Source organism: Gopherus flavomarginatus, chromosome 3 (genome assembly GCF_025201925.1).
Source record: "Gopherus flavomarginatus isolate rGopFla2 chromosome 3, rGopFla2.mat.asm, whole genome shotgun sequence".
In the NCBI taxonomy this organism is placed as follows: domain Eukaryota; kingdom Metazoa; phylum Chordata; order Testudines; family Testudinidae; genus Gopherus; species Gopherus flavomarginatus.
The window spans coordinates 93801211-93817628 of NC_066619.1; the positions used below are offsets into that span (position 1 = coordinate 93801211).

General features: G+C 39.7%; 2 protein-coding genes across 6 annotated transcripts in view; one reads left to right on the top strand and one right to left on the bottom strand.

Annotated features, from left to right (window-relative positions):
* The window catches only part of GLIS3 (GLIS family zinc finger 3), a 277281-nt gene that overhangs the window by 172583 nt on the left and 88280 nt on the right, over positions 1 to 16418 (top strand). For 3 of the 4 annotated variants that reach the window (XM_050944268.1, XM_050944271.1, XM_050944270.1), the window contains one exon: positions 14637 to 14798. The exons of the other annotated variant lie outside the window; for it this stretch is intronic. In XM_050944268.1, the coding sequence (XP_050800225.1) occupies positions 14637 to 14798 (162 nt within the window). The remainder of the gene's footprint in view (positions 1 to 14636; positions 14799 to 16418) is intronic. 4 annotated transcript variants of the gene reach the window in all.
* The window catches only part of LOC127046791 (uncharacterized), a 541802-nt gene that overhangs the window by 28311 nt on the left and 497073 nt on the right, over positions 1 to 16418 (bottom strand). The gene's annotated exons all lie outside the window — the stretch shown is intronic.

Genomic DNA, 16418 nt, shown 5'->3' on the forward strand with positions numbered 1-16418 from the left:
TGTGAGTGATCTGGGACTAAGGTAATATAACCCAAACAAGCCACTTATTGAAAACCAATGCATCCATCTGTCTTCATGGTGCCACTGAATGGAGTCTCATAAGAAAATGTACTCTCTGGTAAGAACCTGAGCCACCATCCAAACTTCATGTTCCTTCCCTCATGTTCCCCTAGTGTAAGAACTCCAAGAAAAAAATGATTGCAGTTCTCTTTCCTGTTGTGTATGTTTCCTCCTCTGTGAGCTCAGATATTGCCTCTGCAGGTCAGATTAGATTTCTCAAACTCCCCACCAAAAACTGGGAAAGTGACTTTTTTAGAGTGCCTCTTGCTATCAACCATAACTCTCTGTAGGCCTGATTCTGGTCTTGTGTACATCCGTGTGAGAAGAAAATCAAGCCTTTGAGCTTTGATTTGGTACATCCGGGTCAGTTTACTTTTCATTTAAACAAAGTAAAACATCTCTGTGTCTACTTGTTGCACTGTTTAGTGGCTCCCTTTTTTCACCCAAACGTTCCTTATTTTAATTTCAAACTGGCAGTGTGACCATCAAATTTCAGTTCATCATTCAATAAAGAGAAAGTATACAGTAGTCAGTGGGGCTGTGTCTCTCCCAAATCCTGTCCCTGGGTGTCTTGTCCTCCCTGCATCGTGCCTCTTACCATACAGATGTGTTATCTGATAGTCAGATTTGTTGGGTATTTTAAAAGTTATTGTCTGCAGAACTGCTGACACCAGCACCCAAAATCTCTTCCCACTCTCCCACAATAGAGGTCCTACTTCATGTCCTCACATATTCTGGCCTCTCTTCTTTGCACTCACAAGTCTGGAGAGTTTGCTCACCAGGTGGGTTCTTTTAAGCTTTCACAACTCTGCTTTTTACTCAGAGGCTTATAACATGTAGGACTATTATCTGAATTGTCATGAATTTTGGATTTAGTTCCAGATAGTCAAAAGCATGTTTTCAGCTGAGCAAATCAAATGAAGCAAAAAAGCTTTTGTTCTCCTTTATTCTTATTACACTTCCCAGCAGGGTAGAAGAATAAAGAATGCATACTCTAGATTCTAAAAGAATTTCTAATATATGTTCTTTCTCCATAAGATACACAGCTTAAGCCTTTCTTTAGACTTTTTTTCCTAAACAAACAGGGCCTCATTGGAAAAAGCTGAAGGAGCTAAGCAGCAAACAATAGAAAACATTTCCTGAGCTGGGAAGTGCATATTGAATGTTGCAGGAAATTTGCATATGGATTACTTATAGGGCAAAAAAGAAACATCTTTAGCCTGTTTGTTATTGTGATGGAGTTCCACCTACTAGAATACAATCCTTTGCCTTGTTTCCCCCAACTGTTCTTTTCTGCTCTCATTTTCTCTTAACAGGATGAATAAGCATAATAAATAATAAAAGAATAATGAAAAAGAAAAGCACTTGCACATTGCAAAAGAAGAATAGAGCAAGAAAAGTAGCTGTGTCCAGAGTAGGAGGAGGCTATGTTTGGATTTTAAACACTAGGTCACATTGGAACCACACTTTGGTTCCCTTTTAACCAGAGACAACTGAATGAAGCTGAGACTGTATTTAATATAGAACTCATAATGTACTTCACGCCAAGTCTTAGGTTGCTTAATTTAATTAAGTTGTTACAGATAAGCGCTTAGAGGCAAGATACTCATATGATATTTTAATAAATAACTAGCATCCCACAATTAGCACCTGCTGGGCACTGCAGTCTTCTTCAGTAAGCAATGTTCTGTTGTGATGAGGCACCATCATTATCATGGATTCTGACCTAAAAAGAAAAATATATTAAGGGACTGATTTGACATTCCCTATTTATCCTAAATTTCCATTGACTTTGTTGGAAATGTTTAATGTACCAAAAAATGTAGAATTGGGCCCTGTTATGACAGAATCATTATAGTATGAGCTGGCAACAATATGACCAGAGCTAAAGTTGCCTAACTCTTTGCATTATAAACCACTGTTTTCAGTTGCTTATAATTTTGCCAACTTTAACTATTCTGTCTGAAATTCTTCATGCTTGCTCTCTTCCTTGGTTTGATTTTATTTTAATGTCTCAGTGAAAACAGTTCAGTCATTTTCAGGGATGAGGATAGGGAAAAGCAGGCAGCTTGGCTAATGTTAATTTTCCCCTCATCTGGTTCTTTGAAGAGATCTAGTATTTCTGTGCTCTGAGTAAAGAATTTGAAAATTGTTAGGATTACAGTGTTGGTTTCTGGAAAGTGTTTTTCACTGTTTCTGCAAAAGTTCACCCTTATTTGGCTGAATTTCATATCTGTGAAAATCCTGTTTTACACATGGTCATTAGAGGTTGCTGATACTATCTTCTAAAATTCCCAGTCTCATAGGTCACCCTATCAACACAAAAATTGTAAGAGGTGAATTGTGATTGGATAGCCAATATCTGGGAAGTGAACATCTGAGATCAAAAAGGTCTGGCACAGAGTACTAAGATTTTTCAGGACTCACTTTCACTTGTGTGAATTACCAGAAAGTGGTGGCCATTTTGAGAAGACTACTTTAACTGAGGGCAGCTTGCAGCCTCAGTCTTGCTGAGAAAAACTAGCAATGATGGCCATTTTTGAATAGGGCAATTCTTGATGTGTTTCTCTGGAGGAGAACTCATGTGCCAGCATCACTGAAAGAAGAAATTTTCACTTATAAAGAATAACAGTGGGAAATGACTATTAATCCTAAAACTTTATTTTAAAAACTGTTGCACCAGATGTACCCAGTAGAAAGAGGAGAAAGAGGAACCCAAAGAGGTGTGTGCAGGGCCTGGAGGAGTTATAGGTAGAAGGGAAAAACCTCTCAAGTGTATTTTGTTTTGGGGAACAGCACTCGTTTTAGTCCCAAATTTCCCTATGTTCCATAGAAATTTGACATCCCCTCACTTTCATCACTGAACATTGCCTACATCAGAAATAAAGAATCATGAAGCTGAGGTTACACAAAGAGGCAGGGCCGGCGCTTCCATTTAGGTGACCTAGGCAGTCGCCTAGGGCACCAGGATTTGGGAGGGCGGCATTTTGCCGACCTTGGCAGCAATTCGGCGGCGGGGGGTCCTTCCATGCTCTGGGTCGTCGTCGGCAATTTTGCGGCAGGTCCTTCACTCGCTCCGGGACCTGCCGCTGAAGTGCCCCGAAGACCGGGAACGCGGAAAGACCCCCGCCTAGGGTGCCAAAAACCCTGGCGCCACTCCTGCAAAGAGGAAGGAATCCCCCACTGCATTTTAAGTTTACCACATGAATAATTTTTTGTGTCCCCCTCACTTTGGATCTTTGTCATACATTTGGATGTTGGTGGGTTGAAAGGTATGGGGAATTTGTGGGGAGGTGTGCAGGGAAATGTGGAAGACTGGAGGGAGCAGGAAACTAGGGTGTACTTTCAGGCTACTTTGCACCACCATGGTGATGCCAACAGCTGTAACGCAGATTAACTGGCCAATATGCTGCAGCTGCTTTATGCCTAACGACTTGATTCACTCAGATTTAAAGGTAGCCATCCTGCAGCAAAAAAACTTCAGGGCCAGACTTCAAAGAGAAACTGCTGAGCTTCAGTTCATCTGCAAATTTGACACCATCAGCTCAGGATTAATCAAAGACTGTGAATGGCTAGCCAACTACAAAAGCAGTTTCTCCTCCCTTGGTTTTTCACACCTCAACTGCTAGAAGAGGGCCTCATCCTCCCTGATTGAACTAACCTCGTTATCTCTAGCCTGCTTCTTGCTTGCATATATAAACCTGCCCCTGGAAATTTCCACTACATGCATCCGACGAAGTGGGTATTCACCCACGAAAGCTCATGCTCCAATACGTCTGTAAATCTATAAGGTGCCACAGGACTCTTTTGCTGCTTCTACAGATCCAGACTAACATGGCTACCCCTCTGATACTTTCTCTCTCTCTCTGGCTCAATGTATATTTATTTGTACACTGGGGAACAGCTTCAACAGAAGAGACTGAGACAGACTCACCTTTGAATATCCCATAATCCAGTCATTAGGGCAGATCCCTTTTCAAATCCCTGCTCCACACCAGGCAGAAGCGGGAATTGAACTGGGGTCTCCTACATCCTGGGTGAGTGCCCAAACCATTGGGCTAAAGATTATAATGAGCTTCAGATGGGAAGGTGATGAAGAAATACAAAGAATTATTATCCATAAGGGATTCATCACATTTTTGAACCTTCATTGGCTCTATTCGCATGCACAAGATAATAAAAGCATTCATTTCAATGTTATGGTCTTTGTGGATTATAAGAGAACCATGGGAGAAGAGGGTGAATTACTAGCTACTTTATCAATTCCTCCTGATGGAAGAATTCCAAAGAAATTCCATTATTTGAAACTTGCAAGCTTTCCTGTTTTACTGAGATTATTCCTGTATAAGCAGGGGTGGCGCTAAACATTTCGCCACCCCAAGCATGGCATCATGCCGCGGGGTGGCGCTCTGCCAGTCGCCGGTTCCGTGGCTGCGGTGGATCTCCCACAGGCGTGCCTGCGGAGGGTCCACTGGTCCCGTGGCTTCAGTGGAGCCGCGGGACCAGCGGACCCTCTGCAGGCACGCCTGCGCGAGGTCCACTGGAGCTGCGGGACCAGAGGACCCTCCGCAGGCATGCCACTGAAGGCACCCTGCCTGCCGCCCTCCCGGCGACCGGCAGAGCGCCTCCCGCGGCATGCCATCCCAAGCACGTGCTTGGCGTACTGGGGGCTGGAGCCGTCCCTGTGCATAAGGGTGAATGTGAAACTTATTTTTGTCACTGAAAACAGCAAATATGCTTCTGCATATTCCAAGACAGGCAGACCTGTTCAGTAAAAAGGGGCCATTATTGCAATTACCATCCAGAGCAGAACCACAGTTTAACTTTTAGTATTTAAAGAAATGTCTTTATATGTATAGATTAAAATTATGCTCAGGTAAGGAAACATCCTTTATCTTCTCAGGTTCATGAAGGGGAAAAAAGTGCCAGTGCAACAGCAGCAAGTGGAAATAGTTATTTTAAAATGAGGAAACACACCTAATGTCAGTATATTATTTAGTGCATTTTTCCAGCTAACCTTGAATCTCTAAGTAAAAATTAAAGTTTGATCAAGCATATTTCTTTCTCATATTGATACCTCATTCTGTGCATATTGTGCTTTTCTATCTCAAGCATTTCAAGTTTAACATCAATGTATATAACTAAATGGCCAATTATACTGTGCCTAATGTAATTGTTTTAATAAGAACTCTTTAGCCAGACCCTTTAATTAAAATCAGTGTCAGCCTGTCAAAAAAATTGGAACCATAAAAATACATCTACTTTTTTAAGGCTAACTCTCTTAAGTACGTGAATTTCCTGGTCACAAAGCTGGTGTTTATGGACATGTTTTACTTTATTCCAGCATATTTTCTTTAAGCAAATACTATGCTCTTGAGAGATCAAAAGGAGCACTCACTGCTTTCATTTTGTTCTTGGCTCTGATCCATGATGGATTTTTTTTAATTTAAAAAAAATTATTTCCTTAAGAAAAATAAACAGTGACTCTGTGAATCATAACAAGAGTTCACTAATAGAGTAGGACCAGACTGCCGCTACCTCTGTATAGACATGTGGAGAGTGGAAAGAGCCTTCCCCTCACACACACACCTTGTGCAATTGTGCAAAAGGCTGCCACAGTCTCAGTCCTTGGTATACACAGTGCCGAGTAGTTTGGGGAGTCAAAACACTGCCACCAACATGAGAGTCCACCAACGGAGGAGCCACAGCCATGGTTCTGCTGTCCCCACCACTGACTAGCTGTTGGACATCAGGATTGATGCACCAGACTAGAGGGGAGGAAAAACACATGCTTTATCCTACTAACCAATGTATGACTGAGGCAGACAGAGTGCCTCCGTGATCTGCCTTTGAGGAAGGAGGCAGACTTTGACTTTCAAAGCTCAAACTGAAGTTATGGATTTGATGCAGAGTTTACCGGGTGAGGTTCTTTGACCTGTGTTATGCAGGAGGTCAGACTAGATAATCATAATAGTCCCTTCTAGCTTTAAAATCTACGACAACAGAGCCCTATATTTTAATTAGTTGTAGTTTCAAACTACTTTAATAATATTTACAGGAAATCTTTTTTTTGTATTTTCAATACAGGTTGTTTTGTGTGTTTGTGTGTAATACAAAATATAGTGACTCTAGTATAAATATGGAGAACTTCACTGACTTCAGTGGAGTTACTTTAGTTTTACACCGGGGTAATGGAGATCGGAACCTAGCCCTTCATGAGGCTCACTTTGTCAAAATACTGTAATACAGAGAAGTTCCCCACCATGTCCAAGCCCCATTTCCACCTGAACTTCTGTGAAAAGCCGTCTGGATTTGAAGTCTTGAACCATCTTCTCTTTTGGATGCACTCTATTGAACCAAACCAAAACTTAACTTTGGACCCACATTCAGCTCTGAACTACACTGCCTAGTTACATCTCTAATATGTATGACTCTTTACTGGGAAGCTAGAAAGCATTCAGGCTGCATGTGTTTTGTAAATCATTTTAGATGTTAGTGAGTGAATGTTATGTTCACTTCTCCTTTCCTTTCCTATATCATGTCTTTTTCTTTTCCTTTGAATCTTACTCTTCCCTTCTCTTATCCCATCTATTGTCAGGAAGAAGTGCTCCCAGTTCTGTCTGACATCTCCAGAGCTTAGCGACAGCAATATTAGCTCCAATCGTGAACAGATTTAATCAAAGGGAGAAGGTTTTCGATAGAGGAAACTGTATGAATGCACAGGACAACCTCTGTTATACAAGGGTTTTAGAGACAAAGGTTACATGTGAGCAATACCAAGGACAGCATGTTGGAAACTACTGGAAGAGGGAGTGAGAGGAGAGTGTCAAACAAAAAAGACTAGAGACACCCTCTAAACACAGGGAAGCAATAAACCATTCCCAAGTTGTTCATTCTTCCTCTATTGGCTTCCAATCCATGTGTCTTTTGAATTATTACCAGATGATGTGTTCAGTAGTAGATTCTTTCCAAGAAACTTGTCATAATATTTACTTGCTCTGCAACAACAGGAATGTCTTCCAGGGCTGAAATGGCCAGGCTTATTAAAACGAATGAAAACAACAGCCATTTCCATGGTGGATGAGTCTGTGACACCTACATTTTGTGGGATAAATAACATCCAATATACAGTACTTTGCTTCAGTTGAGCATATTTTATATCCTTGGGGTTCTCCCGGAAGTTCAGTGCTTGTCTTCAAGTGTGTATATGGAGGAGGGTGCCATAATTAAGAGAGAAATATGAAGATCTCTGGAATATTTGAAATATGAAAGAAGAGATTTGCAATTGCATCTTTCATTTTTTTTATTGGAAACATACTAAGTATAAAAGGTTGTCAGTAGAGAGAGCTCTCATGCAAAGAGAAATCTGTGGTGTGGGAACAGCCCTCTACAGATACTGCTCTTCCATTGATGTGGATCCTTGCTCCCCTTTTTCCTGTTTTTCCTTCCAGAATTGTTAACACCACAGTGAAACTTAAAGGAACTATTATAGGTGTATTTCAGTGATACGTTCAATCAGTACATGGCTGGAAACATCTGAGGCAATCCACAGGAGAAAGTAAGCATTTGTCAAAGAGAAACATGGAAGGAAGCACTCAGCTGTAACTTTGCCAGCAAAAGTAGTGCATTTCAAACATTCTAAACAATGTGTTGTGTTCTTCGCTGAGATTTCATTGCAGATGTGCAGGTGTAAGAGCAGAATATAACTTTCTGTCCAGGGTCTAGCCATAAGAATTTTAGATTTGAAAATTAAAATCACATTAGGATATAATTTATTAACCCTGTGTCTATTCACAGACAAAATCATTTACTTCTCAGGTGCAAAGCTCCCTAGATGGTTTGCAGCAGCAACAAATTGGGTACAACAAAATCCCTTAAAATATGATTGATTTATTCCATTGATAGTGTTACATCATTTATTGTCTCTGACTCAGAGAAAGCATTGTTTTCTGTGTAAATCTGTGTTAAATATATCTATTATTACAGTGTATGAGTTCATGAAAAGATAGAAATATGCCAACTATGGTTTACTCCATGCTTTCCTGTAGTCTGTAACTTTTTTCTCTTTGTATATATGCTCACATATTCAGGGTCTCCAAATTCTTCTGAAATGTGCAGCTTATTTCTGCAGCAGAGATAACAGCATTTATCAGCCATTTCAAAGGCTGATCCAAAACCCCTTGATGTCAACGGAAAATGCCCATTGACTTCAATAAGCTCTGGATCAGGATCTTAGTGAATTGTTTGGCAAACACCAACTGTAGTCATCTGCAGTAAGTGTACACATAGCCCACTGTTGTTTACTGGAATTGATGAATTCCAGGAGCCATGGCTTTTTATGATTTCAGAGAGCCTAACTTGAAAGGGAGGAAATCTCCCAACCTATGCACTGTTTGAAAATATAGTTGTATACAAGCACTATGCATACAAAAAACCAAACAAGTACCATGTCATAAAAGGTGCTTGCACTCTGATAGAAATATTTCCCTGACAATGAAATGTAGCCTTGGGTGTTATATTTTCCCCTTTTATGTACTCTAAAGGTTAAAATCATACCACACATTTTACATAAAATGAACCCAGCCTTTCAAACCTCAGCTGTGGCATGCAGTGTCCTTGTTGGTGAGCACCTGATGTCAGCGTTTTGAGTGATGTCTGACACTAATTATGTGTCACTCACAGGATTGCCAGGCAAGAGAGTCAGGGGGAATAAAAAGCTATTTAAAAGGTTTTGATATGAGGTCTTACTCTCAATTTTTTAAAAGCCCTCATGCCTTTTATAGAGCAGCACTCTGCTAATGCTATGGGGGAAGGGAAATGCTTTTTAAAAGGCTTTTAATTAATGTTTAAAATGCATCACCATTGTTTGAAAGCAATTTAAGGAGCAGTTTCTACATCTGTTCCCTCCATACTCTAAAAAAGGGGGAGGAGGGGAAATCTTTCATTCCTTTCGTGCCACTCACTTCAGTAGTTGCACAGAAGAGCATAATTGGGCAGTGTATCGTATTACCTAAAATACTAATGGCAGATTGATATAAAAGGCTGTTGGACTCATTAATTACTCCTTTATCTGCCACAAAGGAAGCTTTTAAAAAAAATGTGACCATGGGACAATTCCAAGGCAATCTCAGAGCCTCATGTGTATGGTACTATGGGTTTATAAATACATATATGTATATCCCCTTTTTATATGCCTCTATATTATATGTACCCATATCTTCCTCTGTGTGTGTGAATTATAGCAGTGCCTATATGGACGCCCCCCGACTTACGCAGTCGTTCTGTTCTGGAAAGCCTTGCATAACTCGAATTTTGCATAATTTGGAAACGTATATTGATATGTTACGCAAAAATCCTATTTCTGGCTTATGGAACTTTTTCCGTAAGAGCGAATTTTTGTAAGTGGGGTCCTGCCCAACCCAAAGAGCATCTGTATTAATCTTAAGCCTTTCTCAGATGTTTATAACTTGGCCAAAAATCTACACTGGAAACATCTACAAAAGACTTCCATGTCTTTGGTGAGTCTAAGAACAAATTATTGCCTAGTATGCAAGTCTCCTGCCCTTTTCAAAGCAAGCTAAACAAGAACCAAGCAAAAACAGATTCCAGGGGACATCTTGCTTTTGCCTGTATCCTCAGGCCAACTTCAAGCCAGCACAAGATATAAAGACAGTGCGTGTTCCTTTGGTGGATGATCTCCTCTTGTCCACTGGCAGTAAAGTATTTCCACACTTATCCTGCTGGACCTCACTGCTGCAGCCTTTGATGCATGTTATCACCAGATAATCTTGCTCTGCCTCCAAGAGGCTGATGAGTTTAAAGGAAAGTGTCTCAGATTCTTCCTCTCAGACCAAACACATTCGATGAGCCTCTGTTCTTCCATGTCCAAAGCCCTCATTTTCAGAGTCTCACAAGACTCACTCCTCTCCCTCATATCATTCAACATCTATATGAAGCCAGACTAATCAAGCTATTTTTTCTATAATCTGGAATGGGAAAAAGAGAAAAGCTGTTGTTTTCACTGATGTTTTCTATTTCTATTTACGTTTCTTAGGCAGGATGTAAAACATTTTTAAATCAGCAGGACTGGATAACTTGCACACACGAATCTTAAAAGAAGGAGTTGGCTCCTATGGAAAGTAGTATTTGATCATATAAGTTAACGACCATTGATCTGATTCCTAAATACACAGAGGACTTTATGCACTTTTGTGGCAGGGTAAAGGAGTACCAAAGGGGGCATAAATTACACTTACACTCACTTTGAGCCCCCTTTACACTGTTGGATTAGTGTAAATGGGTCTGAGTGTAACTGAGAATCAAGCCCAACGTTATAATGCATATGCACAGGGGGAAGAGTTAAGGTTACATAGGGACCTGATTTCTGAGTGCTTCCCTTTGTAAATTTAATGTTTTTTTAAACTTTGTTTTTCTGTATGCATACACACATATGGGTAAATAAAGGGGATGGGGCCTCTGTATGTGGGTATGTAAATTTCTTATGAAATCAGTGTAGATGTCATAAAGAACCACAATCCATTTAATGTTTTACTAATATGCTCTACCCGTGTTTATAAACTTCTAATTTTGATAACTAATATACGTCTGTGTAAAGAGAAACAGAACAATTGCATATATAAATAAATGGACAGTCCAATGAATTTGTTTTAAAGAAAACTCTAGGTCAACATTAAGAAGCACGCTGAGCCAAGAAATTGTCTTTATGAGCCGGTTAATGGTTTCAATTTGCATGGAACAGTAAAAAGAAAAATACAGTAACTATGATTCTTTTATTGCAGATTAGGAAAACATTACAAAGGGCTTTTTTATTAATTCCACAAAACTCTAATACTTCCAGAAAATCTGGCTGAATCAGGATTATGTTTAGGAGTGTTATTCAGTTTTAGAATGTCAAATGCATAGCACCTACTAAACTGATTAATTGCGGCAAAGGTGTTACATCCTCTTCCACAACCATACTTAATAACTTGGAAACTATGAAGATTTCCATTTGAAAATACAACTACAGTCTACTTGACTTTTTGTTCCTTCAGCTAATCATGGCTTCTGTGGAATAATTTAACAGAAATCCTATTAGCAAAGAATAGTCCATATTATATATAGTTCAAAAGAATATCCTTCTCAAAACTTTTTGTCTTTTAGAGCATGAGAGATTCCCTAAATTTCAGAATTTTTTTTTCAGCATTAACATTTATACTGTATTGTCTGAAAAAGGACTTTTCAACGTTTCAGGCTCAATTACCTAGTAAAAGATAAAGAAGAATTCACAGTATCTAGAGTGGTGAATGTCAGATGCATGAATTAAGGTACTATGAAGGAAAAAAGCTGCAATATATTTTCATTATTTTCAAGTTCTACTCAACAATGCAGAGTTCTTAAAAATGTTAAGGTCTATATCTTTTAGGGTGAAATTCACTCCACTTCTCAACTAACCACATAATCTGATATAAACTCTGTGTTAATTCCCCAATCCTATAGACACTTGCGCACATGCTTAATTTTACTTAATTATCTGCAGGATCGAGGACTATAATTAACACGGGGCTGATGCAGTATAGAGGGTCTTCTTTGGAATCTCTGTAGTGGGGTGAATTTCACCCTATAAGATTGACAGATACTTGAGAAAATGGAGTTTATGCTAGAGCTATATACAGTTTAATCCATGTCATTTGAATGGAAATTTGTTCTGTTCTAAACTTTCCTCTTGGAACTATTAGTGACTTGCCAAAATAATATAATTTCTACTGTCTGTGATTTTCGCTAATGCTACCACCTACCTGTTCTTGAGTGATTTTTTTTTTCCAAAATACTGGCTATTTTTTCATACCAGTCCTGTCATCCTTATGTTTTCCTTTTTCATCTGTTTTTCTCACAAAATTTTGTTACAGTGGTTGGAATAAATATAAGGGAAATTCCATGGTACATGATAGACTCATGAGAAATCAGGCAATCTTAAAATGTATCAGAGTGATGAAGTACTCTAGAGGAACACTATGTTTTACGTTTGTGATTTCTGTTTTGACTCTTCCCTCAAGATTTCATTGACAAAGAACAATCAATATTTTTCCTTCCCTCCCCTGCCTCTACAAGCACAGTTGAATTTCTGGATGATGGTTTGTGACTGGAGAGCCTCAAAAGCTTTGGAGGTTCAGTTTAGATAAGAACCCCAAGATCTAGATAACCTGCTGCTCCCCCCCTCCAAATGTTCAGAACTATTGGATTGTCAGAGTTGGGTTAGAAGTGTTGCAAAAACTTGTTTTTCTGAGACTTCAAATACGTCCCACTTTGTGTTTGAACTTGGGCACAAATACCATTGAATAAAGCCTCCCATTCAGTATTTCATCACTAGCATCTCTGATTCTGTAAATCAAGGAAGAAAAGGCATGGGTGAAAATGAAAACTGCATGGTTTGGAAAGATTTCTGAATTTCTCTGAATCTGAAAAAAAATTATATTGTGTTTGAGTTTAAGGTGAAGGTTTGGGTTGGCTTACTCATCCCTAATGAGTATGCCTCTTCTTATATGTAGCATTTAAAAATCAGAGTTGTATATCTTGTCCCATCTTCTAAATTTGCTTGGGCAATGTGTAGTCCATTTTTTCTTTCCTATGGTTTAAAAAAAAATTGTGAAGCAAGGCCCAGAGATTCACCTCATTCTCCATCCTTTCCGTATGCTTCTTCATTCTGTGGAATTTTATCTGATCCTTTACTCATTATTCCAAGAATTAAAAGTTGAGATCCTTAGTTTTCTCACTTTAGTTCTAATTAATTACAAACCAATGCAAATTATGATCAGTCATTTTGATGTTTCATCTATCTCTACTTTTGCAAGCATTCATACAGTATATAAAAGAACAAATGTTATTTATGGAACTCCAGAGTAAGTTAAAAGTTGCCCCTATTCTAGTTATTGCTCATAGACTAGGTGAAATAAATTAGTAAGAGGAACTCTAGAAATAGTTCATTATATCTGCAGTATTATACATGCTTGACATTTATGCTAGTGCATTTTTATCTTTGCAAACGTACAAGAACAGCAAACTAGCATGTAATTTGGGAGACAGCTTCTAATACGGTGCAATGAAACACACAGCAGCTATGATTAATTGCATTAATTGCTCTTGACTGATGGAGTCTAATTGAAATGAAATACATATATAAAAAATGCCTGATGTCACACAAATCCTTGTTTTTAGTTTCCCTAACATTAGAGATGCTTTGGAAGCCTGATCAGGAAAGAACTGGTGTTAGCACTCGGGAGATGCACTTCTGTTTTGAGTAGATTAAGTAGCTCATTAGGGAAAGGAACAGTATTCTATTCTTTGTTACCCATATAAATTAAATCCTGTTTTGATGGAGTCTAATGATGAGCTCTTTATTTTTAGTACCTTATACAAAAACCTGTAATAGAAAGGTAAAATAATATTTGCATGCTGATTATAGCTTAGATTTTGTTTTTTTAATACAAAAACATTAGCAAGGCAGTGGAGGTTAGGGTTTCCCAGGGTGTGGGTTGTATGAGTTTTTTTGTTTTGGAGAGGTTTTTTTGGTTATTCAGTTCTGTTGATATGCAAGCTGGAACAAAACTGTGAGGAAAGATGGTCCAGTGGTCAAGGTGCTAACCTAGAAGGAGGGCAACTGGGGTTCACTCCCTGCTGTGCTTCCTTTGTGACCCTGAGCAAATCTTTGGTCTGACCCAGTACGGGCATTCTTATGTTGTTCACTTACACTATCTGTGCCTCAGTTCCCCAGCTGCAAAATGGGAATAATTGTGGTTTCTGACTTCACAGTGTGATGTGAAAATAGATACATTAAAAGATTGTGAATTGCTCAGATACAGTAGTCACAGGGGTAATATAAGTACCTAAGGGCTTGTTGGCATAGCAGTGGGTGCTAGAAGGGTGTGATTTCTAAAGCACATCAATATGTTGTGCACTAACTGGCATACTAACAGACAGTACTATGTTAATGAGCACTAGGAAACTTTTAGTTCACATCAGCGGGGTATTCACAGTCCAGTTAGTGCACAACATGCTGGTGTACATTAGAAATTACACCTCTTCAGTCACACTGCCATGCCATGTAGACAAGTTATAAGAGAGAAATTCCACCTCCGTTTCCCAGAGCTATGTTGTCTCAATAGAGGTAAAGACTCATCTTAGTCACTAATGTAAGCAGAAATGAAATGGCTAGAGCTGTAAAGTATAGACATGAACTCTCTCAAAATTTGAGGGTGTTCAGCTCGGAAGTTTGGTTCAGACCCATCTCTATGAGAAAGAACAAAACAGTGGGACAGGATTTTCAGAAGTGCTTAGTGTTGGCCTTACTCTGTTCCCATTGAAGTCTATGGAAAAAATTCCATTGACTTCAGTGGAAGAAGGTAGGTCGGTGCTGAGTGCTTTGGGAAATCCCTCTCAGTATATTTTGAGACAAATGCTTAATTTAGTGACTGAATATTTTTAAATTACAAAGTAAAAATTACACTTGGATTTTAAAAGATGAAGGCATTCAAATGTGGGTTTCTTTTATTTTTTTTAAAAAACTTGTCTTTATACAGTTTGAGGGCTGCAAGAAGGCCTTTTCCAGACTAGAAAATCTCAAGATTCATTTACGAAGCCACACAGGAGAAAAGCCCTACCTTTGTCAGCATCCAGGCTGTCAGAAAGCATTCAGTAACTCCAGCGATCGAGCCAAGCATCAGAGGACACACTTGGACACTGTAAGAAATAAAAGAACTCAAATTTGATTTCTTGTTAACCTGTTAAATCCTTTTTCTCTTAGCTGATTGCATCAAATACTGTATATAATTGGAGATGGGAGGATAGGAAGAGATGTCAGTTAATAAAATTTGAGCTGTGGCAGAGATGACATAGTCCAGGGGTGGCCAAACTGTGGCTTGTGAGCAACATGCAGCTCTTTTACCATTAAAGTGCAGCTTGCAACCCCCCACACCCTCTCTCCATTCTCCGCCTACCACACTGGGTGGGGGGAGGGAGGGAGGAGCTTCTGCCCAGTGGGAAGGAGAGTCTTGGGGCTTCAGCCCTGTGGGGCACGTCTGCTGGTGCTTGGCAGGAGTGGGGCTGAAGTCCCAAGCCCTGGCCCCTCGCAGGTGTGCTCTGAGTCTCAAACTTCTGAAGATTATCATATGTGGCTCAGAGGGTCAGTAAATTTGGCCATCCCTGACATAGTCTCAGTCAGGAGAGTTACCAAGTTGTGTTCAGTTTTCCCCATTTCCTTTGCTTGTAATAACACTGGGACTGACTGACAGAAACACAGTCTGGTGCTGGCCTATATGCAGGGTCAGCTCCAGGTTTTCTGCCTCCTCAAGCGGCAGGGGAGGAAAAAAAAAGGCGATCAGCAGCGCTTCGGTGGCAGCTCGATCGCGCAGCTCCATTCTTCTCTGGCAGTTCAGCAGCGGGTCCTTCACTCCCTCTCTTCCTTTTCGGCGGCACTTCGATGGCAACTCAAAGAGGAAGAGAGGGACTGACGGACCCGCCACCAAATTCCCACCAAAGACCCGGATATGCTGTCTCAATAGCGGATGGAGTGCCACCCTTTTGTATTGACTGCTCCCTTAGCTGGTGCCTCAAGTCGGCCCTACTTATATTTTTGAGGAGGTTCTGGTTACTGACTGAGGTATATAAAGGTAAGTAGTGGAGATGGGCCAAGGTTACAAAATTCAGATTTGGATCCAGATTTTGAATACCACAAAATTCTGGAGTGTTTGGAAACAGGATAATGGACCACTGTGGAATTTGGATCCAGGTTTGATTCTGAAGTTTGGAGATTTCCAGGTGTGAAGTTTTGAATCAGGGCTATCTCCAGTCTGTACAATTTGAAGTTGGAATTAAGGCATAAATGCCTGGGCCATAACAAAATGGTCTGATGATGAACGTATTAGCCTTTGCCTACAGAGATACCACAGTGCATAAGAAAACCCATTCAGATAGGAGCAAGATTCTGGAAAATCAAAATGTATCTTCCACAAGAATATATCCCAAAATACAGAATACATTAAGGGCAAAGACCTGTCTGTTTTAGTCACACTAGTTCATTAACTTCAGCAGGACTATTCATTTCGGCAAGGCGAGCCTTATTTGGGCTCTTAACTCTTATTACTAGTAGATTAGTGATCAATGCAAATGTGGCATGCTACTTTTTAAAAAATGGTATGTTAAAAACAGTTGACTTAGGGCCTGATTCAAAGCCTAGTATAGTCAACAGGAATCTTTTCATTGGCTCCATTGGGTTTTGAAACTGGCCCTTAATGGTTACTATCAAGTTCTGTTCTATTTTAAGACACATAGGTATTCATTATGTTGTATTGCAGGTTCCGTAG